Raw genomic sequence first — 23,746 nt, forward strand, 5'->3', positions numbered from 1 at the left:
AGGTGCCTGTGACTTTTGGGAGCAGTGTATAGCATGCACTTTTTGGGTGCCGTGGGCAAATGACGTCGGCTTAGGCTCGTAGTTCACGAAACGCTCCCACGTTTGGGTGCTAGAACACCTTACCGAAGGTATCCATCTAACCGTAGATACTCTACGGTCGCGAAGCTGCTTCACTTGAGCTCTGGCCTGTGACTAACAAATGTGTCGGCCACAACAGCATACTTCTAGTGCATAGTCTTCATGACAATGCAATATTTCCCCACCGTAACGCCACACCGTGTTCCCAGCGCCAGTGGATTCAAATCCCAACAGCTTTCCCACATGCCTGCTTCGTCCCAAGACCACGGTCATAAATTTCTCCGGACAAACTCCATCCCCTGCTTCTTGCCGAATTCCCACAGATTTTGGATGCCTTGTTCGCTCAAATCGAGATTCTTCATGTTTGGTGCGTCCTGAGCAGGGGCCTTGGTTACTCTCGATGCCACCATCACTGGGTCTGTCTCCAACACAATGCCGTCATCCACTATCTCGTCAATGGCAAGCGTAACAAGGTCGTAGTTCTCCATGATTGTCCGCTTGTCTGTCGAACTCCTATGATTGTCTCGTCAGCCTAGTATCGCCATCTTGTGGACGAGGACAGTGTACTTCAGTAGAATGCTCAGTGTATCCCGTAGCGCCAGCACCACGTTGTACAGCAGGATCTCGTTCTCTTCGGGACCTCCCACCACGTAAAGCATGACGTCGCTCTCCATCTTGAATAGCACAACCTTGTTGTCATAAAGGATCACATCTGAGGTTTGTTTGGCAGTCTTTTCCAGCAACCCCTTCTCGAAAGCCTTCTGCTCCTTGAGCGTGGAGTACGGTTGAGTAGGTGTAGGAAGCACGGCCGACGTATGTGGTGGAGTGTAGTATTTGGCGAACAACCGAGAGGACTCCGGGGATGTGTCTGTGGAGAGGATCAAGATCGCGATCACGCTGTGAAGCGACATGCTAGGGGCCATATCTGCTAAAATCGGCCTTGATCCAGACACCAGGCGCTCGTTGCTGTGGGTTTGCTAGGGAAAATTTGGACAGTGGCCGGTAGAGTCTCAACTGTTGCAAAAGCCCTCGCGCCTCAACTGCGAAAGGACACTCATCTGGCATTGAACGCGGTGGCAGTTACAGCCCAATTGGCCTGCCGTATTATCTTGGCTCCTTCTCGGGCGGAAGCCCACAAGGCTGACAACGGCGGATCATATTCTGTTTTGCTACATTGCTACATTTTTTCCGCCAGTTGGTCGATGCCTCGCTATACGGAGTACTCACAAACACAATGGGGAAATCATCCAAGGACAAAAGAGACGCCTATTATAGGCTCGCCAAAGAGCAGAATTGGCGGGCCAGATCGGCATTCAAGCTCATCCAAATCGACGAGCAATTTGATCTCTTCTCATATGCAGAGCCAGCCAAATGTACGCGCGTGGTGGATTTGTGCGCCGCTCCTGGGAGTTGGAGCCAGGTGCTTTCGCGCGTCCTTATTAAGGGTGAAAGCTTCGGCCGAAGGGCGTGGGTAGAGAGGATGGAGAGATTCCGGAACCAAACAGGCCCACAGATGGACTTGGCCTCGGAGGACAATCTCGCTGCAGTGACGAAGTCGCCTGAAATGCGAGGGTCTGCTGCTTCTGTGTTGAACCCTCGCCCAAATGTGAGGATCGTGGCTATCGATCTGCAACCAATGGCTCCCCTGGAAGGCATCATCCAGCTGAAGGCCGACATCACCCATCCTTCGACTGTGCCACTTCTCCTGAGGGCCATCGATCCCGACTTCGACCAACACAACGAGACACACAGAGTCGACTTGGTCATCAGCGACGGCGCTCCCGATGTCACTGGCCTCCATGATCTGGATATTTATGTACAATCTCAGTTACTGTATTCCGCCCTGACTTTGGCGATGAAAGTGCTCAGGCCAGGCGGCAAGTTTGTTGCGAAGATCTTCCGTGGACGCAACGTGGATCTGATTTTCGCACAGCTCAAACCCGTCTTTGACAAAGTTCACATTGCCAAACCCCGGTCCAGTCGAGCGAGCAGCATCGAGGCTTTTGTCGTGTGCGAGGGATACCGGCCTGTCAAGGACTGGACTCCCGAAATTGGAGACGAGCTAAATATCCTCCAACCCACCGTCCAGCAACTGGCCTCTTCTGAAACATCGACCAGACATCTTCGCCAGGATGGCACTGTCGAGCTTCACTTTGAAGATGAAGAGACTGATCCGCGCAGGTGGATTGCACCGTTCCTTGCTTGTGGAGATTTGTCTGCCTGGGACGCTGACGCCACATATAAATTGCCGGAGGATTATGTTTCTCTCCCACCAGTGCAGCCACCCACGGCGCCACCATACAAGCAGGCAATTGAGCACAGGAGGGCCGAAGGTGGTGCTTATGGAAGGACAAAGAGCCGATTGAGAGCAACACAGGAAGATGTGACATGACAAAGTTGTGCATCACTAGGATAACAACCACACTTGTTCGACGCTACATTTGAAGCAAATGGTTTCCATCAACAATCCATTGTCGGGAAAGGGTCGTCACTATCGCCCGGTTCGTCAGATATATGGGTTGGAGATCTCTACATGACTACTAGCAAGGGAAGCTACTCAAAGACGCCGTCCGGGAGTTGTTGCGGCTCATGGCAGGCCGGTTTGGATGTTGTTTGATTGAGCAGGCCGTCTAGATCTCACGAGATAGTGGTACTAATATGGTGATGTCCACCAGGCCAACTTCGAGGCCTTACCACGGAATCAACGGCCATTACGCTCAGCACATATCACCCCTCAATGGAGTCATGCAAAGAAGTTTGGCCCGAACGTTCAAGGAAGAACCCATCGAGGCACTGGTAAGCTCACTCCAGTGCTTGTGGCAACATTCCGTGCGATCAGGACCAGTGCCTTCTAGTTGCACCATTTTGGCTGTGGCTCACGCCTAATACAGTCAGGATACCGGCACAAAGCTCGAGAGCGCGGTGACTAGCCACGAATTGGGTACATGTTCGCAGGTGGACCTCAATTTCGACAGATGAAGGACGTGTTGGAAGACAGCTCGAATGCTTGTGCGGAGCCAGGAAACCACCAAGAATGGACCTCGCGGGAAGATACAGATCCGACATATTGCGACCATCTTCACGATGGAGCAAGGCACATCATGGGAGTGATCGATTCCGCAATGGGACATGTTCTGCATATGTGAACCCGAGAAGGTGACTTGAGCACGCGATAGTTCTGGTGCGGACTGGGTAGAGAATAAATACTCACGACGTTGGTTCAGACCCAATTGATCGAGGACGGACATGCAGCTATGGTAGATAGACGTGTACTCCGTACTGGCTATTACCACGTATACACATTAGTAGCACCAGTAATTGCCAGGTATGTACGAGTCCGCCGGACCCTGTAGTAGAACCTCATAGTACAGCGTCCACAGATAACTACCTAGGTAGAGTCTGATAGGGCCGAAGGCCTAGCGCAGAGTGTATTGTGACTTCAGACATCCTTCGCCCCTTTTCCTCTTCAACTCCTCGACGCTGGCTATCTATCTCAATCTACTGTAGAGCCCCAACAAATGGCTTCAAAACAACAAGTGTAAGAGCGCACGAAATTCTCCATCGAGCGCCTTCCCTCGCAGTACAGCCGACATCTTGCCCTGGTTGACATGATTCCCTCATCTTCGAGCACCAGGACAGGCAGTTGCGCGCCCAGCACCTCCCTCTTGTGGCAGAGATGCCTGCCTCAATCTTGCTGAATCACGTCACGGCGTCCAAGATGCCCCGGTAGGCAGTGTTCGGTCCTTCCTCTGTCTCGATCAGCTTGCACACTCCAGGCCTATAAAGCAGTGCTCTTCTCTCACTCTCTTCCCTCTTCTCTCTTCCTCTCTTCCACATCCCACAGCTGACCACCACCAGCATTCATTCCTTCACAGCATCTGTACCCTCCCCACTATCATCATATCATCAAGATGCATTTCTCCCATCTCGTTCTTTTTCTCGCTGGTGCCAGTGCGGCTGCCATCAAGGGTCGCGCCGAAAATGGCCAGAAAGGGCTTCTCTACGCCCGTCAAGATGCTAGCACGGTAAGTACTACTCCTCGCTAGGTTCTCCAGACATTGAAAGCTCACTGAAGTCAAGACGATGACCGCCACCGTGACCAACGCCGACGGATCGACAGACACTATCACGGCCACCTTCACTGAGAGTGCTTCTGTTTCGACCACCACCTCTACTGCCACCGAGACCCTCAGTAGCATCAGCACCACGACCGACGTCTCTACGTCCACCCAGACTGTGTCTGGCGATGCCACCCTGACCGTCACCACCACTGAATCTGAGACTGTTTCCGGCAGTGCCGCCGTGACCGTGACCACCGCCAAAACCACGACTGTCACCGACGAAAGCACCACGACGGTTAGCGGGAGTGCAACCGAATCTCTCACCACCACTGCAACTCGGACGGTCACCGACGAAAGCACCAAGACGGTCACCGACGACAGCACCAAGACGGTCACCGACGAAAGCACCAAGACGGTCACTAGCAGTGCTACCGAGACCGAAACCATTACTAGCATCTCCACGCTGACCGTCAGCACCACCCAAGATTCCACGCAGACGGTCACTTCGACCGAGACCACAACTACAACGGCGACACGACCTTTTGCACCACCCGCGTTCCGCCCAGGCCGTCCAGGCCGTCCAGGACGCCCTGGACCTCCATTCGGCCCGAAGAGACGTAGCTAGGTCGTCTTACGGGGTGGTCATGCTTTGGGAACAAGTGAATAGAAGGCACACAGCAAGGATAGAGAAGGATGTCAGCCCGGTTATTCATACAACTGGAGATGAGGTGTGAATGCATGCAAGGGTCGGAAGAGGGAGTGGCACAGCAGGCTGTGGCGGAGGATAGGGGACCTGTTTCGTTGAGAGGTGGCCTTGCTTGAGCCGGCAGCCGCAGGCTACAGAGTGGGTGTATCAATACTTCTTTCCGTATCCCCTAGGCAGCAGCTGCTGGGTAGCTGGCTTGCAAGGAAGGCTTCGTGTCATGACCCATAGTAATGCAGACACGCTGGTTGTGTCTTTTTAACCACTGGCCATTGATCAAGTTCAGTCTGTTTCACGCTGCCACCTGTTGATGGGATGTTGGTTCGCATCGGTCAGGACCAGTGCCTTGTCCAGCAGAGTCGATGACAATTCAACTAGCAGTATTCAACTTTGAGGTGTAATACCAGTACCTCGCTATCCAGTCCACCAAGAAGACATGCCGCCACAAGATGCCGCTCAATGCTCGCTGTGAGAAAGGACGCTATCAAATCGACTGCAGATGGAGGAGTGAGTCCGCTTTGACCGTCTAAATTCAGCGGTGTAGAACAAATTTCCCGCATAGATCCAGCAGGCGTCAGTCTGTCGAACAATCTCGAACAATCACCACTTGGCCTCGGCCTGCGCAATCTGGGGGGCAACCTTTGAGGGCTGGCCAACGCCGCCTGATTGCTGACGGCTCCTGTCAAATTCTCTAACAATGATTTCACACTTGACCTCCCTGCAAAGTTGTTTTCTCCTCTCCGCCGGCAGCTTTTCACCAAACGTCAGCCCACTCGCCCGCTCTACTGCTTCGATTGGGACTTCAAAATCGCTCAAACTCTTTTGATTGGGGATCTCAGCGTTCGGTAGGACGAACGCACCCAGGGCGACCTTGCCACTGGGACTGTCGGCTGCCTCTTCGGCGAAAATGATTTTGAAGAAATGAGTCGGCACCGCCACATTCGGGGGGTTTCCAATGACTTCGTAGGTAACCCTCCATTTACCATCTTTTTCATCTCTTTTGGGCAAATATAATGGGCCGGTGACTACCCTGACGCTTGGATACTTCTTGACCAACCCTCGACAAAAGTCTTCGAAATGGGCCCAGTAATCTCGGTTGAAGCCCTCCCCAACTTGGGGGCACATGTTGCTCAAGGAAAATGTCGAATCCATCGCCTCTTGTGACCACTTTGCATCTGCCGCCGGCACTTGGTGACCACGGTCGTATCCGCTTCGTGCGTAATCCGCCAATTTTGCTCGGAACCTTGGAGGCAGTCTTGGGTCCTCGAAAAAGATGCTTTTCCGGCGAGATGCATTGTTCAGAAGTAACGACTGCGCCGTGAAATGTTCTGCCACCCAGTGGGGATTTCGGGTTGCCCGGTTGAAGGCGGCGAGGAAGGACGGCGTGGACAAGGGGTCCGCAATAGGTCCCGGGAGGCCATATCGCAATATCCCAGACGGGTCAACGGGATGGACCAGGATGGTGGTAGGAGCAGGAGGAGCTGAGACGGCGACTGGTACAGGAACTGGGACTGGGACTGGAGCAACAGGGATCGAAGGCGACTCTGTCAGTGTTCGTGTCGGGGCAGGAAATGGTTCATGTTGTCGAGATCTGGACAATAGCAGGGCAGTGACTGATGCGCCTGCGGCGGCAGAGGCCGCTGCGACAATCGCAAGGGAGGCGTTGGGCATGTGGTGGATTTCAATGCGAGGAGGGATCCGTCCACATATGGTTACGCGTATATCAACAGATGAGCATTTTCTGTCTCGGGAATAATGGAGCACGAGGAGGTCAGCACTGCAGGCACCTTAGCTATTCGACTAAAAGGCTTAGGGGCCAAGGGACCCCAGTCCGAAGCTTAGGTAAGGAGTTAGGGGTGCGCAAAACGTTCTGTGTAAGCGACAAGGCTTAGGGTGCCCATCTTGTTGCGGGCCACTCATAGGCCCTCTTTTACCTATACGTACCTAGTATGTACGGAGTATCCGTACCTGGGAACCATCGTCATACGCATGCGGCTATTACGGAGTACTCAGTACTGTACTTCTTCGCGCCACCGCGCTTTCCCGTACCTGCGAATCTCGACCCTCGACCCTCAGTACCTGTAGCAGCAATGCGGCGACCGGTCCAGCTCGCCATTTCTTGAGCCGCAATGCGTTGTACGTCTTCAGTCATATCCCACGTCCCGAACGAATAAGCCTATACTGCTATTACAACATCTGGACTCGAGTCAGCTTTCCACATACCACGAACCTTGCCTCAGAGGTGTGACTCTCAAAATGCCTTTGGACAACGATACCCGCGGGTGGATTATGACATGTATCAGTGGGATTGGTAAGGAGGTGCATTTCCTTATACAAGGGGTACTAACATGTTCAGCATGCGTGCTCGGTGCTACAATCATCTGCGTCGACATAGTAGTTCGCCGATTCCCACGCTGGCATGACTTTTCAATAGCGGAAAGCGATGGCTTCCTTTCCGCATCGCTAAGTCTGAGCTTTGGCGTCATGGTAAGAGTTACGCTCTTTGAGGCTGTTGATCTTGCTGACAGTGGTATTAGTTATTCTCCTCCCTGTATTCAATGCTACCGCAGTCAAAGACCTATCTCAAAGATGCAGGATACTCCCCCCGAGCCGCCTCTTTCCTCTTGATAGGGCTATTCTTGGGCGGTGTGGTTGGTATACGAGTCCTATCGCTTATGATCCATCGACTATTACCGTCGCATGTTGTGGACTGTGACCATAGTCACGATGACGAAGAGAACTTGATGAAGCAGCGCGAGGGGATCGCGGAGCAATCACAGGACGACGCATACACCAATGGACTTTCACTCTCAAAATCACATTCCGCGCCAGCCATGGAAGAGGACGAAGACACACCGTTACTTGCACGCACATCCACTCTGAAGCCTCACTATGAGGAGAATGGAAACAACGAGGGCGACCGTAAACAGTCGTTCCACACAGCACCAGGTAGTCGAAGAGTTTCCGTGATACCAAACACACTCACAAGAACCTTCTCCAAATATGTCGTCGGACAGAAGGAAAACTGTGACGAGACAGGCCCTTGCATGGGCTTTACCGATCCTTGCGGGCAGGATTGCTTCAAGGTTGTGCATCGACGAGGTTCCGTGTTGCCGGGCCATGGCCCTTTTATCAGGAATCAAACATGGCGGAGTCTCTCTAACGATGGCCGCGCGGCGCCTTTCCTGGAAGATGTTGAAGAGAGCCCGTCCGAGAACGGTCCCGAGCTGACTCATTCCCACACTGAGAGCTGTTCGAGGAGCATGATACCGTCTGCCGGGCGGACGCGTTCCTCGACGCATATCACACATCACCTTCACCATCCTGAACATGAACATTCAGAGGCGAGCAACAGCCTCCGCCGGGTGTCTGGACATTCCTACTCTGTCGCCCGAGAACACCACCATCATGTCCCCACCAACGCGTTCATGTCTATAGGGCTTCAAACGTCTTTGGCTATCGCACTGCACAAAGCCCCCGAGGGTTTTATCACATATGCGACTAACCATGCCAACCCGCAGCTAGGCCTCTCTGTGTTCATGGCTCTCTTCATTCACAACATCACAGAAGGGTTTGCCATGTCGTTGCCGCTCTATCTCGCCCTGGACTCCCGGTTCAAGGCAATCGCATGGTCATCCTTCTTTGGAGGGGTGTCACAGCCTCTTGGAGCCGGAATTGCAGCATTGTGGTTCAAATTGGCCAACAAGAGCAGTTTTGGCGCCCCTACTGAAGGGGTATATGGCGGAATGTTTGCAGTGACAGCTGGCGTCATGACGAGTGTAGCTCTGTCCCTGTTTTCCGAGAGCCTGCAATTAACTCATAACAAGGGCACTTGTATAGCATTTGCCTTTTTGGGCATGGGGATTCTGGGAGTGAGCTTTGCATTGACGGCAAGTTAGGTTCCAAGCAAGGACAGGACGGGGTCGGTCCTTGTCGGGCTGGGAACGACGTTGATATTATTATGATGATAGGAGAATGACAGGTTTATCCCAATTGCAGTGTGCCAACTGCCTCTATACCGGTAATTCTCACTACACACCTGTAACCATTCGCTGAGCGCCACCAGGTACAGTAGGCACCTAAGGTACATAAGGTAATAAGGTGTCAGGTTACTAAGTAGTAGTACGGAGTACTGATATCAGTATGGAGAGGAGTATCCGTACTCGTAAATGACAGACCCTGTTGCGCCATAGACGCACTTGCCTCACCGTTCCCAGTGTACTATCTATTTATAGAGCATACTGCAGATACTGGTCGCTCCTCATGCCCATGCCCCTAGATGCAAATTTTGCCACGCCCGCCATGCTTGATTTGTACAATGCCTCATCTGCGTTAACTACCTCATCATATAGCTCCCTTGGGACGGAGCAAAGTACCCGCCGTATAGGGATTGGTGCCCTGGACTTGGCTGCTGAAGTAGCCCCGGTTGAGCCTCGACATATGACGGTTGCCCGCGAGCGGAAGCAGGGTCAGCGACGGTCCAGGGAACACCAGACTGGGGGTTCATCCACTGCCCAACCTGTCGGGGATCCGTGGGAGACTGGTATCCCGGGTAGTGCGGGAATCCATACATGCGTTCAGCCGCCTGTCTCTGCGCGATTGCTTCCTGAACCATGTGGCCGGCTACCCCTTCTTTTATGTTCCTTCTCTCCTGTTCTCGTGCTTCGATGGCGCCAATCAATCCAATCGTTGGATCCGGCGTCTTGTTTCTTTCGTTCACCTGGATCAACGGACCTCCGGTCATCCGTGCCACGTGTTCTTGTTCTCGCGCTGACAAATGAGGAGAATAGTCCAGGAGAAGTGAGTTTCTTGAACTGGGTCGACCCAAGGATTCCCTCTTTTTCTGGAGTTTGCTCGGAGACCGCTCAATTTGGCTGGATGAGAAGCTTCGGTGTGGGACATAACCGTTCGGCAATCGTGCAGCAGCAGCGCGATGTTGAACAAATTCCTCAGCAGTCAATCCTCCACCTGGACTATGCCTACCGGTCGTGGCGGGTTGCCAGGCATAGCTACGAGACCGGGAATGGCTAAGCTGCGGGCTCATTCCACCCAGAAAGGACAGCCTTCTGTCTTCTGTCGGCGTGTGGCGTCCTCCCGACGTTCGTTCGTCAGGAGACGATTTCATCAGTGGAGTTCCAGGAGACGTGGCAGGAAGATCGAACGGGGACTGTCGGCCCGTGAGCCCGCTTGCAGTCGGAGGACGACTATGGCCAGGTGTCAAGCTTGGGGTGAAGGTTGTGCCAAAGTCGACTTCCGGTATATCGGCGGACACCATGAGAGAGGCCTGCGAGGCATTGCCGGAGTATCCGAAGCTGGGGTCTCCCACGGTTTTGAGCACGCCTGTCCGCCTCCTTCTAGGAAGGGTAGCCGTTGTGGCATCCTCGGGAGGGCTATCATAATCTGGAGTTCCGCTGGATTCGTTGTCGTAATTGGAGGGTGCATATCGAGACATCCTATCTGGGGACTGAGAACGTTGGAGTGGAGGCTGAACGGATGAGTTAAGCACCGGGACAGGCTTTCGAGGGATCGATTTTCGAGTGGTCCAATGCTCACTGGGCACTTGTGCACTCTCTGGTCTGAGATCAGTAATGCTCACTGCATAGGCCCCATCTGCTACCGCCGCTTCAGAGGTACGAAGATTAGCAGACATTTCTTTTTCGTCGTGAGGAGTCTCAGTATTTACCCCTCGGAGCCCCTGATCTCCTGTCTCCCCCTGTCTCCCGGCGTTCCACGTTACCATCGCAGCCTGCCCCGCCCCCCCACTGCTCGCCATTTTGTTGACATCAGCGATCTGAGACAAAGTCGCATTTGACATGCGACTTTTTTCGCGTCTCAAATCTGGTCTCACAGCTGGTCGTTTCTGAGGCACTTGGCCAGCCTGATGCTGGAAGTCTGGAGGCGCCGCCACCGGTGCAGGTGGTGTTGATTCCCCCACGTCGGCTTGGATCTCTTCTGCATGAGCTCGCCGTCCTTGACTATCACTGTCGGAACTGTATCGGCTGTCAGATGCGTCCACTTCACTGTATAGAGCGTTGTTCTTGTATTGATATCGATGACCCGGAGGCGGTGGTGGAGGTTGGATGGGTTCCGTGTCAGTGAATTCGTTAGACAATCTGGAAGGATGATAATTGTCGATTTGTCGGCGTGTTTTGGTAGGGGACACGTATGCCACAGATTCCGAGACAGACCTTGAATGCTGATTTTGAGAAGGAGCGAGATACCCACCACTGGTTGACACCGTAGTGGCCTTCTTGGGCAAAGGAAACGTAGTTTCGGTAGATTGGTTATGCTGGTGTCGCGAGGGTGTCGAGCGGATCGAGGCACTGTCGTCGTATTGAATGCCGTGTCTGGACTCCGAAACGGCCCGGCCTGTCCTCCTTGCTTCCAAAGTGCTACTTGACCGGCTCTGCGCCGTCATCGCCATCCTCTTGGAGGTCATCTCTTTCATCTGTTTCCGCCACTCGCGCTCGCTCCACTTGTCACTGCCTTGTGTATGTATCAGTGCTGCCACGTCCATGATATCCAAATATCCATATCTCCGCTCCTTCGGCATAGCAAACATGATTCCCCTGGTGTCCCACGTATCGGCAATCAATCGTTGAGGACGACCATATAGATGGAAAACGTCGAATACAGGGAAGAGCCAACGCAGCATCATCTCAAAGCCGGACACAGCAGGATGGAGCTCGGGCATCACAAAGACAAACCCTTCAGTCTTTGACTCCGGATTAGAATGTATCGTGATTTGGCCTTCAACCTTTACCAGGGTTGATTGATCGATCAATGGCTTTGATTGAGGATATATGGCATAGGCGGAATATGCGTCGGTGATGGTAGCTATAGGCGTAGCCTTTTTGGTCTTTTTGGTGTCATAAAATTTGATGTCTCCTTTGGGAAGAGAGGGTCTTTCGTATGCAGATTTCTTCTTCAAGGACTTGTTGGACTTGTGCCATTCCTTCTCGTCAGGCGGTTCAATCACACACCAGCAGCGTCTCCAAGGGGTTCCAGCGCCAAATCGCACCCGCGTCCAGTCCTCTGTCTTGTGCTTTGTCCTCTCCATAATTGTCCGAATATTGTTCAGATACTTTCCTTTACCAGCGATCAAAGACCCGGTGTACAATTCTTGCAGAGATGCGTTCTCAAAGATTGACAGACGTATCCCGGCTGTCCATTGTGTTAGGGAATGTAGCGAGTTAAAATGTAGCAAGTAGCGATTCTTGCCCGCGGTGGAGATTGAGAGAACATTTTGAAGAGGCTGAACGCCCGGATTTCGTGTGGGGAGGGTTTCGATCTGCTCATCAGTCAGTCATCAAGCTCACAAAGTCATCAGTCGTGGTCTAGGGGCATACCATCTTGATCGAGGCATCTGCGAGGTTGATAAATGTGGGGGCAACCTCTCCATCCTGACCAGCTGCATCAAGAGCAGCTGCGTCCCAAAACGAAAGCACCGTTCCGACCAACTGAGCAAAGCATTCGGTCCAACTTCGATCGGCGTAAGGGCGCCCGTCTAAATCGGTAAAGTCAAAACGTATCCTCCGGCATGGAGGGCATGCTGGAAACTTACGTGTGTCAAGGTCATTGAGCTTCAGGAAGTAGCCTATCCCGGAAAGATCAGTACACTTCTGATTCGGGTGAGGAGTTCATCTGCACCTTCTTGATAAAGCTTGTTGGCATGGCTCGAGAGAAAACTAGCGAGAGTGGTCAGCGCTAGAACGTAGCCAGTATATCATGCGCATCAATGCCAACCTGAAGACGGGGACCAGCTCTTCAACGTGATATTCCTTCACCACCGACTCCTGTGGGGATGTATACACCATGGATGCGGGACGAGAGGCCGGCCGGTCTGGCCGGCAAGTCGGAGGAGGGGTTTCGTTGTACGGTGGGACGGGAGAATTTGGGGACGGAGATGCTGAGTCTTTGCGGACTATTTCAGTCTGGCCATTAGGCGAAGTCTTAGAAAGAGACGGCGTTGAGGCATTGGAAGAGTGGAAGGCAGCAGCTTTGAAGCTCTGGGATAAGTTGCGAAGTCGGCCCATTGTTGTGCTTGTCACAGTTGACTGGCACCTGCGACGTCAGACCCTTAGCGAAAGAGTCAGGAACCAGCAGGGCCGTGCAGCAAATCTTCACCACTGCGACAACTTCACCCAGCACCTGGCTGGCTTGTGTACGGATACGACTGTTATGTTCGACCGGCCATGAACGAGCGAGAAAAGGACAGGTCAGACGCAAAATCCGCTGGACTGGGAGTCTGGCGCAGAGCAGCAAGCAGAGACTTCTGGCCAAAGCTGCGAAAATGCCGGCCAAGATGGTCAACGAGTGTATAACGAGGCTGAGGAAGAAAATGAGAGGCGAAGGAAGTGAAAGCACCGTTTGGTTCGGAACAACAGAGAAGGAAACAAAGTGGGCGAGTCTACGTATTGGCTTTCCATCAGGTAGTTGTAGTGGTGTGGTCCTGCTTGTCCATCCACCTGTTAGCCGTTCAGCGCAGCTTGAGAGTAGGAAGAGGGCGGAGCCACTACTTCGACTACGACGTCCGGATACGGAGAGCTGATTCTCATAGCAATATTATGTTTTACTTGAGTGGGATCGCCCTCGTGGCGAATGGCCAGCCCGCTAGACAGGATCAGGTCAAGCAGTTGTACCGTGTACGGCGTACGCGGTAATAGCCTAGTACAGCGTGGCCCGCGACGAGTTCTCAGTGAGAGGCCACGGCTCACCTACTCTTGCTCCAAGTTGCCAGGCACCTTAGGTACAGGTGCGGGCGGATTGACAACCAAGCGACACCACACAGACCGGGGCATGAGAGACATTTGCTGTGAGCTACACGCAGCTCAGAGAGGGGGTACAGTGCTGGTCACACTCGAACCTGGGTTGACTGAGATCAGTATTGGCGTATTGGCCCATCCAAAACAAGAACATGGAGACGCAATCAACTGCGTCGGCTGACGTCTCTCGGTTCGATATGACGGGTGGTAGGCTGGCACAGGCCGCAGGGACGCCTGTCGTGCAGTGGTCTGGCACCTGTGGCACCGTCTAAGTTGGACCCATGAAATCATCCTGGCTGCTGGGTACGTCCTCTAGAGTCTAACTACGTAGTCGATACCACTAGCGGGCAGCCGCTCCCGATCTTGGGGGCGCGCTTGGCTCCGAGTTGGCAGCTGCAGTTGTGACTTGTTGGCGCTGGCTGCGCTCCTCCGGAGAGTCGGATCTGCTGGTGCTCTTGGTAAACGAGTGCGTGCGCCATCGATGTCACTTAGGTCGATAATTAAATATTAGGTACACGCTGACGCCGACTTCTGTCATCCAAACAAACACAAGAGAATGAATAAATTGGCTGGGGTGGTCTTTTGCCCGGAATCAGTTAAGCGAGCACTGAAGATTGCTTTCCCCATCGATTATTGTTGGCATTAGACTTCCAAACAGGTCTGTATTGCCATCTCCGGGTGGCATTCCAAGAAACGAATGGATGAGTCTTTCTCCTAGGTGTCTGCTAGTATGAGAATGAATCGAATGATACTCTTCTGCTCCGGCGAAGGCGACTTATGTAGGTGTCGAACACCAACCATTGATGGTTCGGCTCTCACCGGCACAACACGCATACGTACGTCGTACCTTGTATCTCTCTTGTTGGCAAGACCCCACGACTGAGACTCGGGTGGATCTTTGTCTAATTATCACTCTGAGTCAGCTGCCCATCCGTGGCTAGCAGGTGTCTACTGTTCTCGGCCTGAAACAATTGAGAAGAACATGTGCAGCATTATTTTGGAATGCAATGTGAGATTAGGCCTTAGCAGGCTCAGCTTGACTTCACAGAGCCAGCGAATCTCAGTGCGAAATGACACGAGCTATTTGTACAGGGGATCTCGCGTTTCTGCCTGCTGGAAACAGGACGACCACCACCCATCATCATGAGCATCGTAAACCGAGCATCGTAAACCCCTCCTTGGAACCTGTCCTGGTATCTGAACTCCCATGGAAACTCCGCCATACGCCCCATCCAGGCCCATCCCGTATGCAAATCATAGGCGTGCGTGCCTGCGCGCAAGAACAATCGTGGCGGTCGTTAGGCTGAAGCTTCGTTGTATTTTCTCAACATCGCAACGTCTGAATCGCCCATGGCTTCGTCTTGACCCTCGAGCGGTTCATGCATGTCATGCGAATGCTCTGCCTCAAAATGATCGCCGACTCTTATCTCATGTTTCATGTCAACAGCTTGTTCAGCAGCTTGGGCGACGGTTGCCTCGAGGTTTGGGTCGATTAGAGAAGACGGGGTTTGACCTTGCGGATTGAGTAGAAAATTAATGTTGTTGTTCTGTCCGCCAATTCCACTTCCTGGTTCTCCTCGAACAAATGCATAGTCAGGGTGCGCATCCTGTGAAGCCACTGTTGTGTAGTATGCCGTGGCCTGTGGCGGGTATGAAACATGGTCTGCAGCGGCCGTCGACAGTGCTTCCAAGGTGTGTGCTGCGACTTGCTGATATGAGTCGGACGGGGTTTGTGTCTGCGGTGGTGGTGGTGTGGTTGAATCTTCCGCGGTCGGGTCCGTCACGTAGATCCAGGTCACTGCGGCTGGTCAGGTCATGAGGAAATGAAAGTCAGATGTAGGGTTAAATACACTGCTGTGGCACCGGCAGGAAAGTGCGCACTTCCTCCTCTGTGTATGACTGGGCGTATTTGTAGAAGCTGTCGAGGGAGTGGTCTTGTCCTTCTCTAGCGAAGGCGGCGTTCTGGTGATGGCGGAAGGTGATCCCTATCACATATTAGTCTCGAAATAAGCCTTCTTCGTTGATATTGGCCTCACCCTCCGAGCGTACACACTCACGGTGTGATTTCAGGCATTGCCCGCAGATGGGCCTCACCTGGACGCGTTCCGTTAACAACGGATCTCAAATCTGAACGTATCTGACTCACCTCATCACACTTAAGTTTTCGGCTGCGGCAAGTTTGACAACCTGTCCGGCTGCGGTGTGCCGCCACACCGGTGGCGGTCTTGGGCTTGACGGCTTTGGTGGCCATCTTTTCGAAGTTGTTTGTTTTATGATCTCCAGCGAAAGGAAGCTGTGAAAGGAAAGTCAGACGACAGGCAGTTTCGGCACCGGAACCGGAATAAAGTTCTTCCGGTGCCGAAGAGCCGCCAAGCGTTCACAGCTTCCTTTCACAGCTTCCTTTCGCTGGAGACCATTGTATGGACTCCAGTGGATGGTATCGACGTCTCCTGGGCGTGACATAGTGAAAGTTGAGTGTGTAAGAAGATAGAGTGCGAGTTGGGTGTGTGAGGAGATATTTATACCTCTCACGGGACGCCGAGAGATAGTACTCGGCATACTACATCTACATGTACTTTCGTCTCTTCTAGTACTATACATATTAGCACTGTCCGCGCTGACAAAACCACGACAGGGCAAACAGATCAGCCTAGATATCTTCAGGTATGAAGCTGTTTAAGTCAGGTACGTGAAGATACACAAAGAATCGTGCCTACTTCTTTGCCTTCTTCTTGGGCCTTGTGTCCTCGTCCTCGCTGGCGCCCTCATCATTATCTCCATCAGCATCAGCCATCTCTGCATCGCTACCCGCATCACTGCCACTGCTTTCGTGTGCTGAATCAAACTCCTCGGCTACATCGCTCTCAGATGACGCTTCAAAATCTTCGTCGGGCGAGTCGTCATCCTCGTCAGCTGAACCCCGATTGGCGCCGGCGTTGTCATCCTCGTCTGACGAGGCAAGATCCTGGTCCACCAGAGCTGCTTTCAAAAGCGTAGACGAGTCATCCAGCATCTCATTCTTAAAGCGGATGCCTTTAGCCTGAGAATTTCGTTAGATCATAAATTCCACCACGCGCAATGGTGACTCACCTGGAAAAATGCTTCTAGTGGCTGTTGCTCCTCGCGGTTGATGTTGCTGAATTGATGCTCTCCCTGGCCGCCTTTCAGGGTCATGGTAATGTCGAATGTGCGGCTGGCTGCAAGAGCTCCTCCCACCCGCGACATAGTGATGCTCTGTATAGAATCGATCGGCACGTAGGTGGCAGGCTTAGGCACAAAGATGAAACTCTTGTCCAGGCAGAAAAGCAAGCCTTCATTGGCCTTGATGGAGCACTTAACCCCGTTCATGTTGTGATGACTGACAAAGTCCTTGGAGGGCATGATTATCTTCTTTCCGGATAGACCCTTGAAGACTTTGGCGATAACATGATGGATCGGTGCTTCGTAGTGCGCCTCCAGCTTGTCTTTATACTTGGTCTCAAGGAGCTCATCCGTCATGTTGAGATCTAGGTTCACCTCATCATCGAGCTTGAGTTGCATCACAATGAAAGGATATCTTGTTTGTCCTTGTCGAAGTGGCGGATCCAGCCCCAGGGTGATCATTGTGTGCATTTCGTCGTTCTTGGGCAGAATGAAAAACTTTTTGATCGACTGGTACTGGATCTTGTAATCATACGTCTTACCACGTAATCGGAACGAGTTTTCGTACATGTCGATATCGAAACGTCCTCTGGATCCGACCCGAGTCAGTATTTTCCGAAAACCCCAATTATCCATGGAAACATTGAATACGTACCTGGGTGTGAGATGCAAGATGTCCTGGAAGGTCGCGAACGTAGCACCGGCGACTTCCCCAATCTCTGCCTTATCCATCAAGGTCTCATAAAACAAGTTGGCGGCATTTTGCTCCTCTTCCTCTTCTTGTTCTGTGCCACTTCCCTCTTCCCCGTTGACATCTTTCTTGGAAACTGTGCCTGGGATATAAAATCGCATCTCCACCAGTTCGTCTCGTCCAGCGGCTGCCTTGCGGCCCCGATTCTTAGTATTCCCGGCTTTCTGACCATTCGTGCCATTCTGGGTGGGCTCCGAGTCGAGGTTGAATTCGACGGCAATCTCATTCTTTCCCGCCAGATTCGTGTTGGAGATCTCGGAGTAAGGGATTTCGAACGCTGGTCTGTTCTGGACATTGAATGCTAATTCCGCACGCCCAAACTCGGCCTTGCCCCAATTCCAGCCTCGCAGCGCATGCTCCTTGTGTTCTAGGTTAATGCCGTACCAAATCTTAAAGGCTTTGGCAGCACGATCAAAGTCTTCCTGCTCAAACCCGTCTAGTTGGATAACGGCAGCATCCCGAGTGATAATTTTTATTTCATATCCTTTTGACGCTCTGCTCCACTGCGCCGCACTGATCTGGTTGCCGTCGAGAGTGAAAGGTTCGCTGCCACCACTGGATTTCCATCCTAAACCGCTTTCCGCAAGTCTACACCGTCCAGACTGTTTCGACAGATCGAGATAGATGTTTTCAAACGTCTCCCTGCGACTGCAGTTAGAGGTGAGTTCACAATCTGTAGAGGCTAGACTCACATGGTTCGCAACGCTGCGCCGATGGCGACAGCAAGGGTTTGCGGCGCAATCGAGGAAAACGACTGAAATTTGGCAGTCTTTGAAACTTGTTGCCGTCTGAGCAGAGGGATAGAAGAAACCGATGGAGATCAGGCTGAGGCAAGGTCAAGAGGGCACAGGTCGGAGGTGTAGTTTACTAGTAGCCTGAATATGAGGCCGGGGGTTTGGATGGGTGGAGGGCACCTCAACTTCACGTCGTCGCGCCACGCGAACGTAGCCTTGGCGCGTCCTTCTCTCAACTTAGCTACTCCGGAGTACTACTACAACATACGACGTCCTAAAAGCAGCGTGGCTGGACCTATATCCGTATCTCTGATCTGGAGGTGCATGGGCAACCCGGTGCATGGGCAACCCGGTGCATGGGCAACCCCTAAGCAAGCAAGAGAGTCAGGACTCAATGATATCAGTTGTCGAGATAGTATCTATCATTAGAGGTATAAGTATGCATGCCTTGAACTGCAGTGACCAGAATCAAGATCTCTCTTGAAATGCCTGTCGCAGAGCCTCGCGCAGCGAGTTTATTGTATTCCTTCCCGGCATCGATGACAGCGTCGAATAACGGGAAAGGATGAGGTACACCCTTCATACTCACACATATGGCTTCGACCCCTTCAGCCCTAAGTCTTTCAGCATAAGCCTCTCCCTCGTCGCCAAGAACATCGATTCAGCTGTGACTACTAAAGCTGGAGGCAGACCCTTGTGGTACCAGAGGTAAGAAACCACTGTTTTACCGCAACGTCACTCTATACTATACAGTTAACTGGTTGGGGAGAGCTAAGGAATGTTTCTTGTCAGAATGCCGATAAGGCACTTTGCGCAGCATGTCCAGAGCTCAGCCCCCCCCCAAAATATGGCAATGTGTCTTTACCATGACCTTCTACTTGGTTGGACAGATGTCGTCAGAAGTCAGAACGCCTCTAGATTCGGTCGCGAAATCATATCTGGGAGATCATCGTCCTGAAGGGAGGGCAGTCCAGGGGAGACATGCTTGTTGAATCTCCACCCGATGAGAGCCTGAGGAGCCCTCCGGATGAACAGATGAGGGACACGGATGACGAAGAGGTCGAGATTTCCGACGCACACATGCATGGCAATGGTAATGGCATCGGTACAGAAGATATCTATTCCTTTCCCCTGGAAATGAATAAACCAGCCTTCACTTTCAGGTCTGGGTTCTGCTTCTGCCGGCTAACGCCACAGTCGGAGACGGAAACACAGTGACGCGGCAAAGCTTGAAGGTCAACGCGATTTCACCTTCCTGGACAGTATAACAAGCGCGCCTCTTGTTACAGTACGAGTTAGAGAAGGAATGTCGGGTGATCTTGGCCATCATCTCTAAAGCTCCTAATACAAGTACACCACCGACCATACCGAGTCCGAGGCCGCAATCTTTACCGCTGTGAATACACCAGGTAGAAGCCACAATCAATCACGCCCAGCAGTCAAGAAGAACACCCACCTTCTCCCTCATTAGTATTGCGCCTGAACCCTGGATTTCGATATCAGTCCAACCATGTACCACTCTCGCGTTGTGAAGCGGGGATAGTTATCCCAGTACGCATGCAAACTAAACCATCTTGCACCGGCGTTCCACAATCACGACTCATACAATCGCCGGAATTCCCATTCAATCCTTCAGGAATTCAATATCTTTTCCAGAATCCTGATACACTCTAACTTTGCGTTGGAGTTTGGCGCGCCTGGTGGGCGAACTCAAGGCTAGCGTTGGAGTTGATCTCGCAGCTCGTTCTTGCAGAACGGCCAGGGTTCGTTGATCACCACTCACGGGTCTTTCTGGAACACGAGCTTTGGTCTGCCTACGGACAAACGTTGGACACCGTTTCAGTGTAGTGGCGACACCTCTCGCTTCAGTCTTTGTTGCCGAGTTGTGGTGCCCATCATGACACATGGAAGCGTGCGGGCTGCTCCCGATAGCATGGCCCTCGCGCCTGTCTTCAACATGAGCCCTTTTCCGGCCTCCCTCTGTATCGACGACTGGCGTGGGGAGCTCCTCTTCCCCTCCCGCTTTCCCTTCTTCTTGTACAGAATAGGGGGGGTTTTCAGTATCCCTTCTCGACTGAGACATTTTTTCAGGGGTGGTCTGAATACTGACAGTACGGTAACGATGTTCTGCAGGTGGATCTAGCAGGTTCGGTTGGTCATCGGCACGGTTTTCGGTTGGGTCGAGAGGACCTTGACAGATCAGGGGCTGGCTATTCTGAGCCGCCGGTGGAGTTTTCATATTTCTTTCGAACGCGGCGAGGATGTCGTCCAGAGTACTTCCGTTGTGGAGTGCCGCATGGTAGATTTGGGAAGCCCTTCCTGCCGCCTCCAGTTGAGAGTCTGCCCAGTCACTCTCGAAGACTTTTGAATCCCTTTCGCGATGGCTGCGGACGTCTATTGCACTATCAGGCGCGCCAAGCAACAGCACGGGGTCAGGCTGCAAGACATTCGGATCATCGCCAATGAGCTTTCCCAGAGAATAGAGTGCCCTGACTACTCCAAGAGTGGTGAAGATGCAGTTCCGGATGTTCTTCCATGTCTCTACCAGTGACACATTGCCATCTCTCTTACAACCACGGGCGCATAAGGCCAGCGTGCGACCGGGATATCGCAGAAAGTGCCAGGTGGTAGTGTGCCAGGCGTCATTGCGTGTGGCAAGTTTGCTGGATATGTATAGCAGAGGAAGCATGTACAGCCTCAGGGTGAGCAGGGGAATAAACACGATGTGCTGTAAGAGTCTGCGGACGGTGTCACAGAACTCGTAAAAGAGGCTGGAGTCTGTTCCCGCCGTACTAGAAGGATTCAGTCCAACATTGCGTATAGATCTGGATATCGGAGTTGTCTGCTGAGGGGAGGACTGGGACATTGTGAGAAGATCTGTAAGAGTAGAGCCAGCGCCAGCACTTGTTTGTGCCATGCGATCCTTCTGATGGCTGGAGGAGCCCTTGGAAAAGAAGCATGCAGGGAGAGAAGGGGCAGGGGATACAAACTATGTAGCATAAGAGGATATGCCAGAAAACACACGGGGAGAGATGAGAGTTCGGAACCAAATGCCGGAAGTATAAAGTCTGCCGCGGGAGCATTGTAGGCTTTGAGGAGAGTGTTCTGACCAACACATGCCTGACAGCTCCATTGAATGTCAACCTGGGGATGGAAGGTGTGTTGGAGCTTTTGACATACGGCCCCTGCACCAAGACAATGTGTAGAGAGTCCCTCGTACTTTCCCCATTTCCCCCCGTCCTGTGCGCCTGGTCGATCACACACTCGACTGACTGTGAGCTAATTCGACGGCGACGGCGACAGCGACACGGGCGAGTCTCGAGTGTGAAGGACGAGCGACTTTCTGTCTACGGCCTTGAAGAGGGACACGGAGAGGGTGGCTGCCATGGGGGTATGCTCGTCGTGAACGAGACCAACCATGTTTATTTAAATTGGACACGGCATGTCGATCAACAGAGGCGGCTGGCGCTGTCAGACTGTCAGAGCGCATGGACTCCCGTGGCGCCCGTCCTCCATGTCTAGGCGAGAGACATGCGGAGATGTATACAGAGTATCCGTGTTCCGTAGGCGAAGAAGAGCAGTAACAACAAGAAAGTCGAAGTTGGCGCAAGTGACTTGATGGTCGCTGTGCTTGGCCGCAGTGGCTTACGTAGGCGCATGCTAACACGTGATACACACGGCACGTGAAACGATACTCATAGTGCGGTCACAGGAACTCGCAGGCTGCAAGAGGTGAGTACCTACCTAGGTAGTAGTATAGTATCAGCTACCTACTGGTAGTACATACCTGGGTATCCCTAGTATTGACTATTATCAGGCCCCAATGGTCGAGAGCGTCACGGTCAGTCACATTCCACCATCACGGGCGAAAACCCGAACGTCCGAATCCTTTGCGAATCCTCTCCAACCGCCCTCACAGGCAGGGATGCAGCCAATTCCGCTCCTCAGAGACGTGCCTGTTCAGATCGAGACAGTTTTCGTCGTGGGGGACCTCTTCTACTGCCATCATTACACACGATAGGTTCGGAGGCAGAAAGTTGGGCTGGAAGTTTCCATTTCGTGCGTGTCTCAGCTGAAGCCTTGTTCTCGAAGCAGTCTGCGATGTGGCGCCCGAGGACCGGCAAGAACTTGAAAGCACTGTCGACTGGTTAGACAAGGGCATGATTGTAGAACCAGGTCAACTTACTGGCCTGCACCTCCTGCTGCAATGAAGAGACCGTCTATCTTAGGGTGGAAGTCGACCACGAAATTTCCCTCGGGTGTATCGGTATACCAGCAAAGCCGCCTTCTCTTCCAAGGATAGTTGGCGAACTGAGGGAGGATGAACCGAAGCCCTTCTCTGAGACCAGCATCTGCATCAGAGGGGAGAAATGACGAGGTTGCACCGTTGGACAGTTTCGGCGTCGAAACTATACGTCCGTCCTTGGTTTCATGTTCTGCCTGAAAGCCGTGACTATGTCTGGCAATCTTGAGCAGATGAGTGTCCGGCGTTGGAGGGAAAACGAAACAGCCCGAGGTGAGATCAATGAGAACTGGCATCTGGGACAATGACCTGCTTTCCTCGGGGCTGAGCTGGATGAAGCCAACTGGCTGACCCGAGGAAGACATAGCAGCGGAGACGTCCGTCAGTTTGTTCGTCCATGCGCCCGTCGCAAGGATGACTGTTGTCCCGTCTATAGAACCAGTGGTAGTTTCCACCCCGACAACTCGTGAACGATCCACACGAAGCCGCCGAACCGTCCCTCGAGGGCCAACAATAAAGGAGACACCAAGCTCGCTGCATCGACCGGCTAGACGTTGGATCGACCCTGCCGCATCTGCCCAACCGCCTGAGGTGTTGATATAGCCGCTGGATTGATTCAGGCCTCCTTTCAAAGCTGGATACTTGAGAAACAGTTCCGACACGTTCTCAAAGCTGGTGAATGGCTGTTGCTGGCTCTTGAGGACTGTCTTGCACTTCTCGATGTACGGTTCGTTGGGCGTTTGCGATGACATGACAAAGCCAGAACCATGGTATAATCCTGTCCAAGCATCCGAGGTCCATTCGTGCATAGCTTCCGTGGCCAATTTGCCATAGAATGGATCGGCATAGTCGTACCGAATCACTCGCGATACGTCCACACTGCTCCCGTCCGGCACTGGAGGCATCATCCTATCCAGGACAGTGATATTTTCATATCCTCGAGTGCGCAGTTCAAAGGCGGTGGAGAGGCCGAAGACCCCAGCACCTACTATAAGAATTTTGTCGTCCTTCGAGGGCGCTCTGGACAGAGGTTGAGCCATGATGCTGTTCGGGCGTTGTTCCGGAGAAGGGTGGTGGAAGAGGGCCCCTGGCCGCGTTTGCAGTTGAGACGAACGATTGCACGGGGTGAGTCTCGATCGAGAGAGAGCCTGAATTGAACCCCCATGGCACTGGCCAGACTCAACATCTTAGAACAGGGCACCAGCGGAACCAGGGGAGGCATAAGCGGAGCTCTATCACGAGCCGGAGCGGACGGGCCTTCCGTGCACGT

The 23,746-nt window shown here is 52.8% G+C and overlaps 10 protein-coding genes across 10 annotated transcripts; 3 read left to right on the forward strand and 7 right to left on the reverse strand.

Annotated features, from left to right (window-relative positions):
- Nucleotides 1–347: 347 nt before the first annotated feature.
- A1O3_01516 (uncharacterized protein) lies at nucleotides 348–1,001 on the reverse strand (the record flags this gene model as incomplete). The annotated part of the gene is made up of 2 exons (XM_007731660.1): nucleotides 348–591; nucleotides 646–1,001. The coding sequence occupies 2 exons, from the start codon at nucleotides 999–1,001 to the stop codon at nucleotides 348–350; spliced, it is 600 nt and encodes a 199-aa protein (XP_007729850.1).
- A 311-nt stretch (nucleotides 1,002–1,312) lies between these two features.
- Nucleotides 1,313–2,470, forward strand: A1O3_01517 (23S rRNA (-2'-O)-methyltransferase; the record flags this gene model as incomplete). The annotated part of the gene is made up of 1 exon (XM_007731661.1): nucleotides 1,313–2,470. One exon carries the CDS (start codon nucleotides 1,313–1,315, stop codon nucleotides 2,468–2,470), a length of 1,158 nt encoding a protein of 385 aa, XP_007729851.1.
- A 1,519-nt stretch (nucleotides 2,471–3,989) lies between these two features.
- On the forward strand, nucleotides 3,990–4,764 carry A1O3_01518 (uncharacterized protein; the record flags this gene model as incomplete). Its single annotated transcript, XM_007731662.1, has 2 exons — nucleotides 3,990–4,103; nucleotides 4,159–4,764. The coding sequence occupies 2 exons, from the start codon at nucleotides 3,990–3,992 to the stop codon at nucleotides 4,762–4,764; spliced, it is 720 nt and encodes a 239-aa protein (XP_007729852.1).
- A 678-nt stretch (nucleotides 4,765–5,442) lies between these two features.
- Nucleotides 5,443–6,513, reverse strand: A1O3_01519 (endonuclease G, mitochondrial; the record flags this gene model as incomplete). Its single annotated transcript, XM_007731663.1, has 1 exon — nucleotides 5,443–6,513. The coding sequence occupies one exon, from the start codon at nucleotides 6,511–6,513 to the stop codon at nucleotides 5,443–5,445; it is 1,071 nt and encodes a 356-aa protein (XP_007729853.1).
- A 585-nt stretch (nucleotides 6,514–7,098) lies between these two features.
- On the forward strand, nucleotides 7,099–8,741 carry A1O3_01520 (uncharacterized protein; the record flags this gene model as incomplete). Its single annotated transcript, XM_007731664.1, has 3 exons — nucleotides 7,099–7,153; nucleotides 7,199–7,329; nucleotides 7,380–8,741. 3 exons carry the CDS (start codon nucleotides 7,099–7,101, stop codon nucleotides 8,739–8,741), a joined length of 1,548 nt encoding a protein of 515 aa, XP_007729854.1.
- Nucleotides 8,742–9,178: 437 nt separating this feature from the next.
- A1O3_01521 (uncharacterized protein) lies at nucleotides 9,179–12,878 on the reverse strand (the record flags this gene model as incomplete). Its single annotated transcript, XM_007731665.1, has 5 exons — nucleotides 9,179–12,133; nucleotides 12,192–12,349; nucleotides 12,407–12,439; nucleotides 12,493–12,530; nucleotides 12,589–12,878. The coding sequence occupies 5 exons, from the start codon at nucleotides 12,876–12,878 to the stop codon at nucleotides 9,179–9,181; spliced, it is 3,474 nt and encodes a 1,157-aa protein (XP_007729855.1).
- Nucleotides 12,879–14,905: 2,027 nt separating this feature from the next.
- On the reverse strand, nucleotides 14,906–15,858 carry A1O3_01522 (uncharacterized protein; the record flags this gene model as incomplete). The annotated part of the gene is made up of 4 exons (XM_007731666.1): nucleotides 14,906–15,405; nucleotides 15,458–15,592; nucleotides 15,644–15,701; nucleotides 15,754–15,858. 4 exons carry the CDS (start codon nucleotides 15,856–15,858, stop codon nucleotides 14,906–14,908), a joined length of 798 nt encoding a protein of 265 aa, XP_007729856.1.
- Nucleotides 15,859–16,320: 462 nt separating this feature from the next.
- On the reverse strand, nucleotides 16,321–18,066 carry A1O3_01523 (FACT complex subunit pob3; the record flags this gene model as incomplete). Its single annotated transcript, XM_007731667.1, has 4 exons — nucleotides 16,321–16,647; nucleotides 16,698–17,337; nucleotides 17,404–18,012; nucleotides 18,056–18,066. 4 exons carry the CDS (start codon nucleotides 18,064–18,066, stop codon nucleotides 16,321–16,323), a joined length of 1,587 nt encoding a protein of 528 aa, XP_007729857.1.
- Nucleotides 18,067–19,857: 1,791 nt separating this feature from the next.
- Nucleotides 19,858–21,099, reverse strand: A1O3_01524 (uncharacterized protein; the record flags this gene model as incomplete). Its single annotated transcript, XM_007731668.1, has 1 exon — nucleotides 19,858–21,099. One exon carries the CDS (start codon nucleotides 21,097–21,099, stop codon nucleotides 19,858–19,860), a length of 1,242 nt encoding a protein of 413 aa, XP_007729858.1.
- A 1,078-nt stretch (nucleotides 21,100–22,177) lies between these two features.
- A1O3_01525 (uncharacterized protein) lies at nucleotides 22,178–23,516 on the reverse strand (the record flags this gene model as incomplete). The annotated part of the gene is made up of 2 exons (XM_007731669.1): nucleotides 22,178–22,370; nucleotides 22,420–23,516. The coding sequence occupies 2 exons, from the start codon at nucleotides 23,514–23,516 to the stop codon at nucleotides 22,178–22,180; spliced, it is 1,290 nt and encodes a 429-aa protein (XP_007729859.1).
- Between the last annotated feature and the right edge of the window lie 230 nt (nucleotides 23,517–23,746).

Source organism: Capronia epimyces (genome assembly GCF_000585565.1).
Source record: "Capronia epimyces CBS 606.96 chromosome Unknown aczIQ-supercont1.1, whole genome shotgun sequence".
NCBI classification, from domain to species: domain Eukaryota; kingdom Fungi; phylum Ascomycota; class Eurotiomycetes; order Chaetothyriales; family Herpotrichiellaceae; genus Capronia; species Capronia epimyces.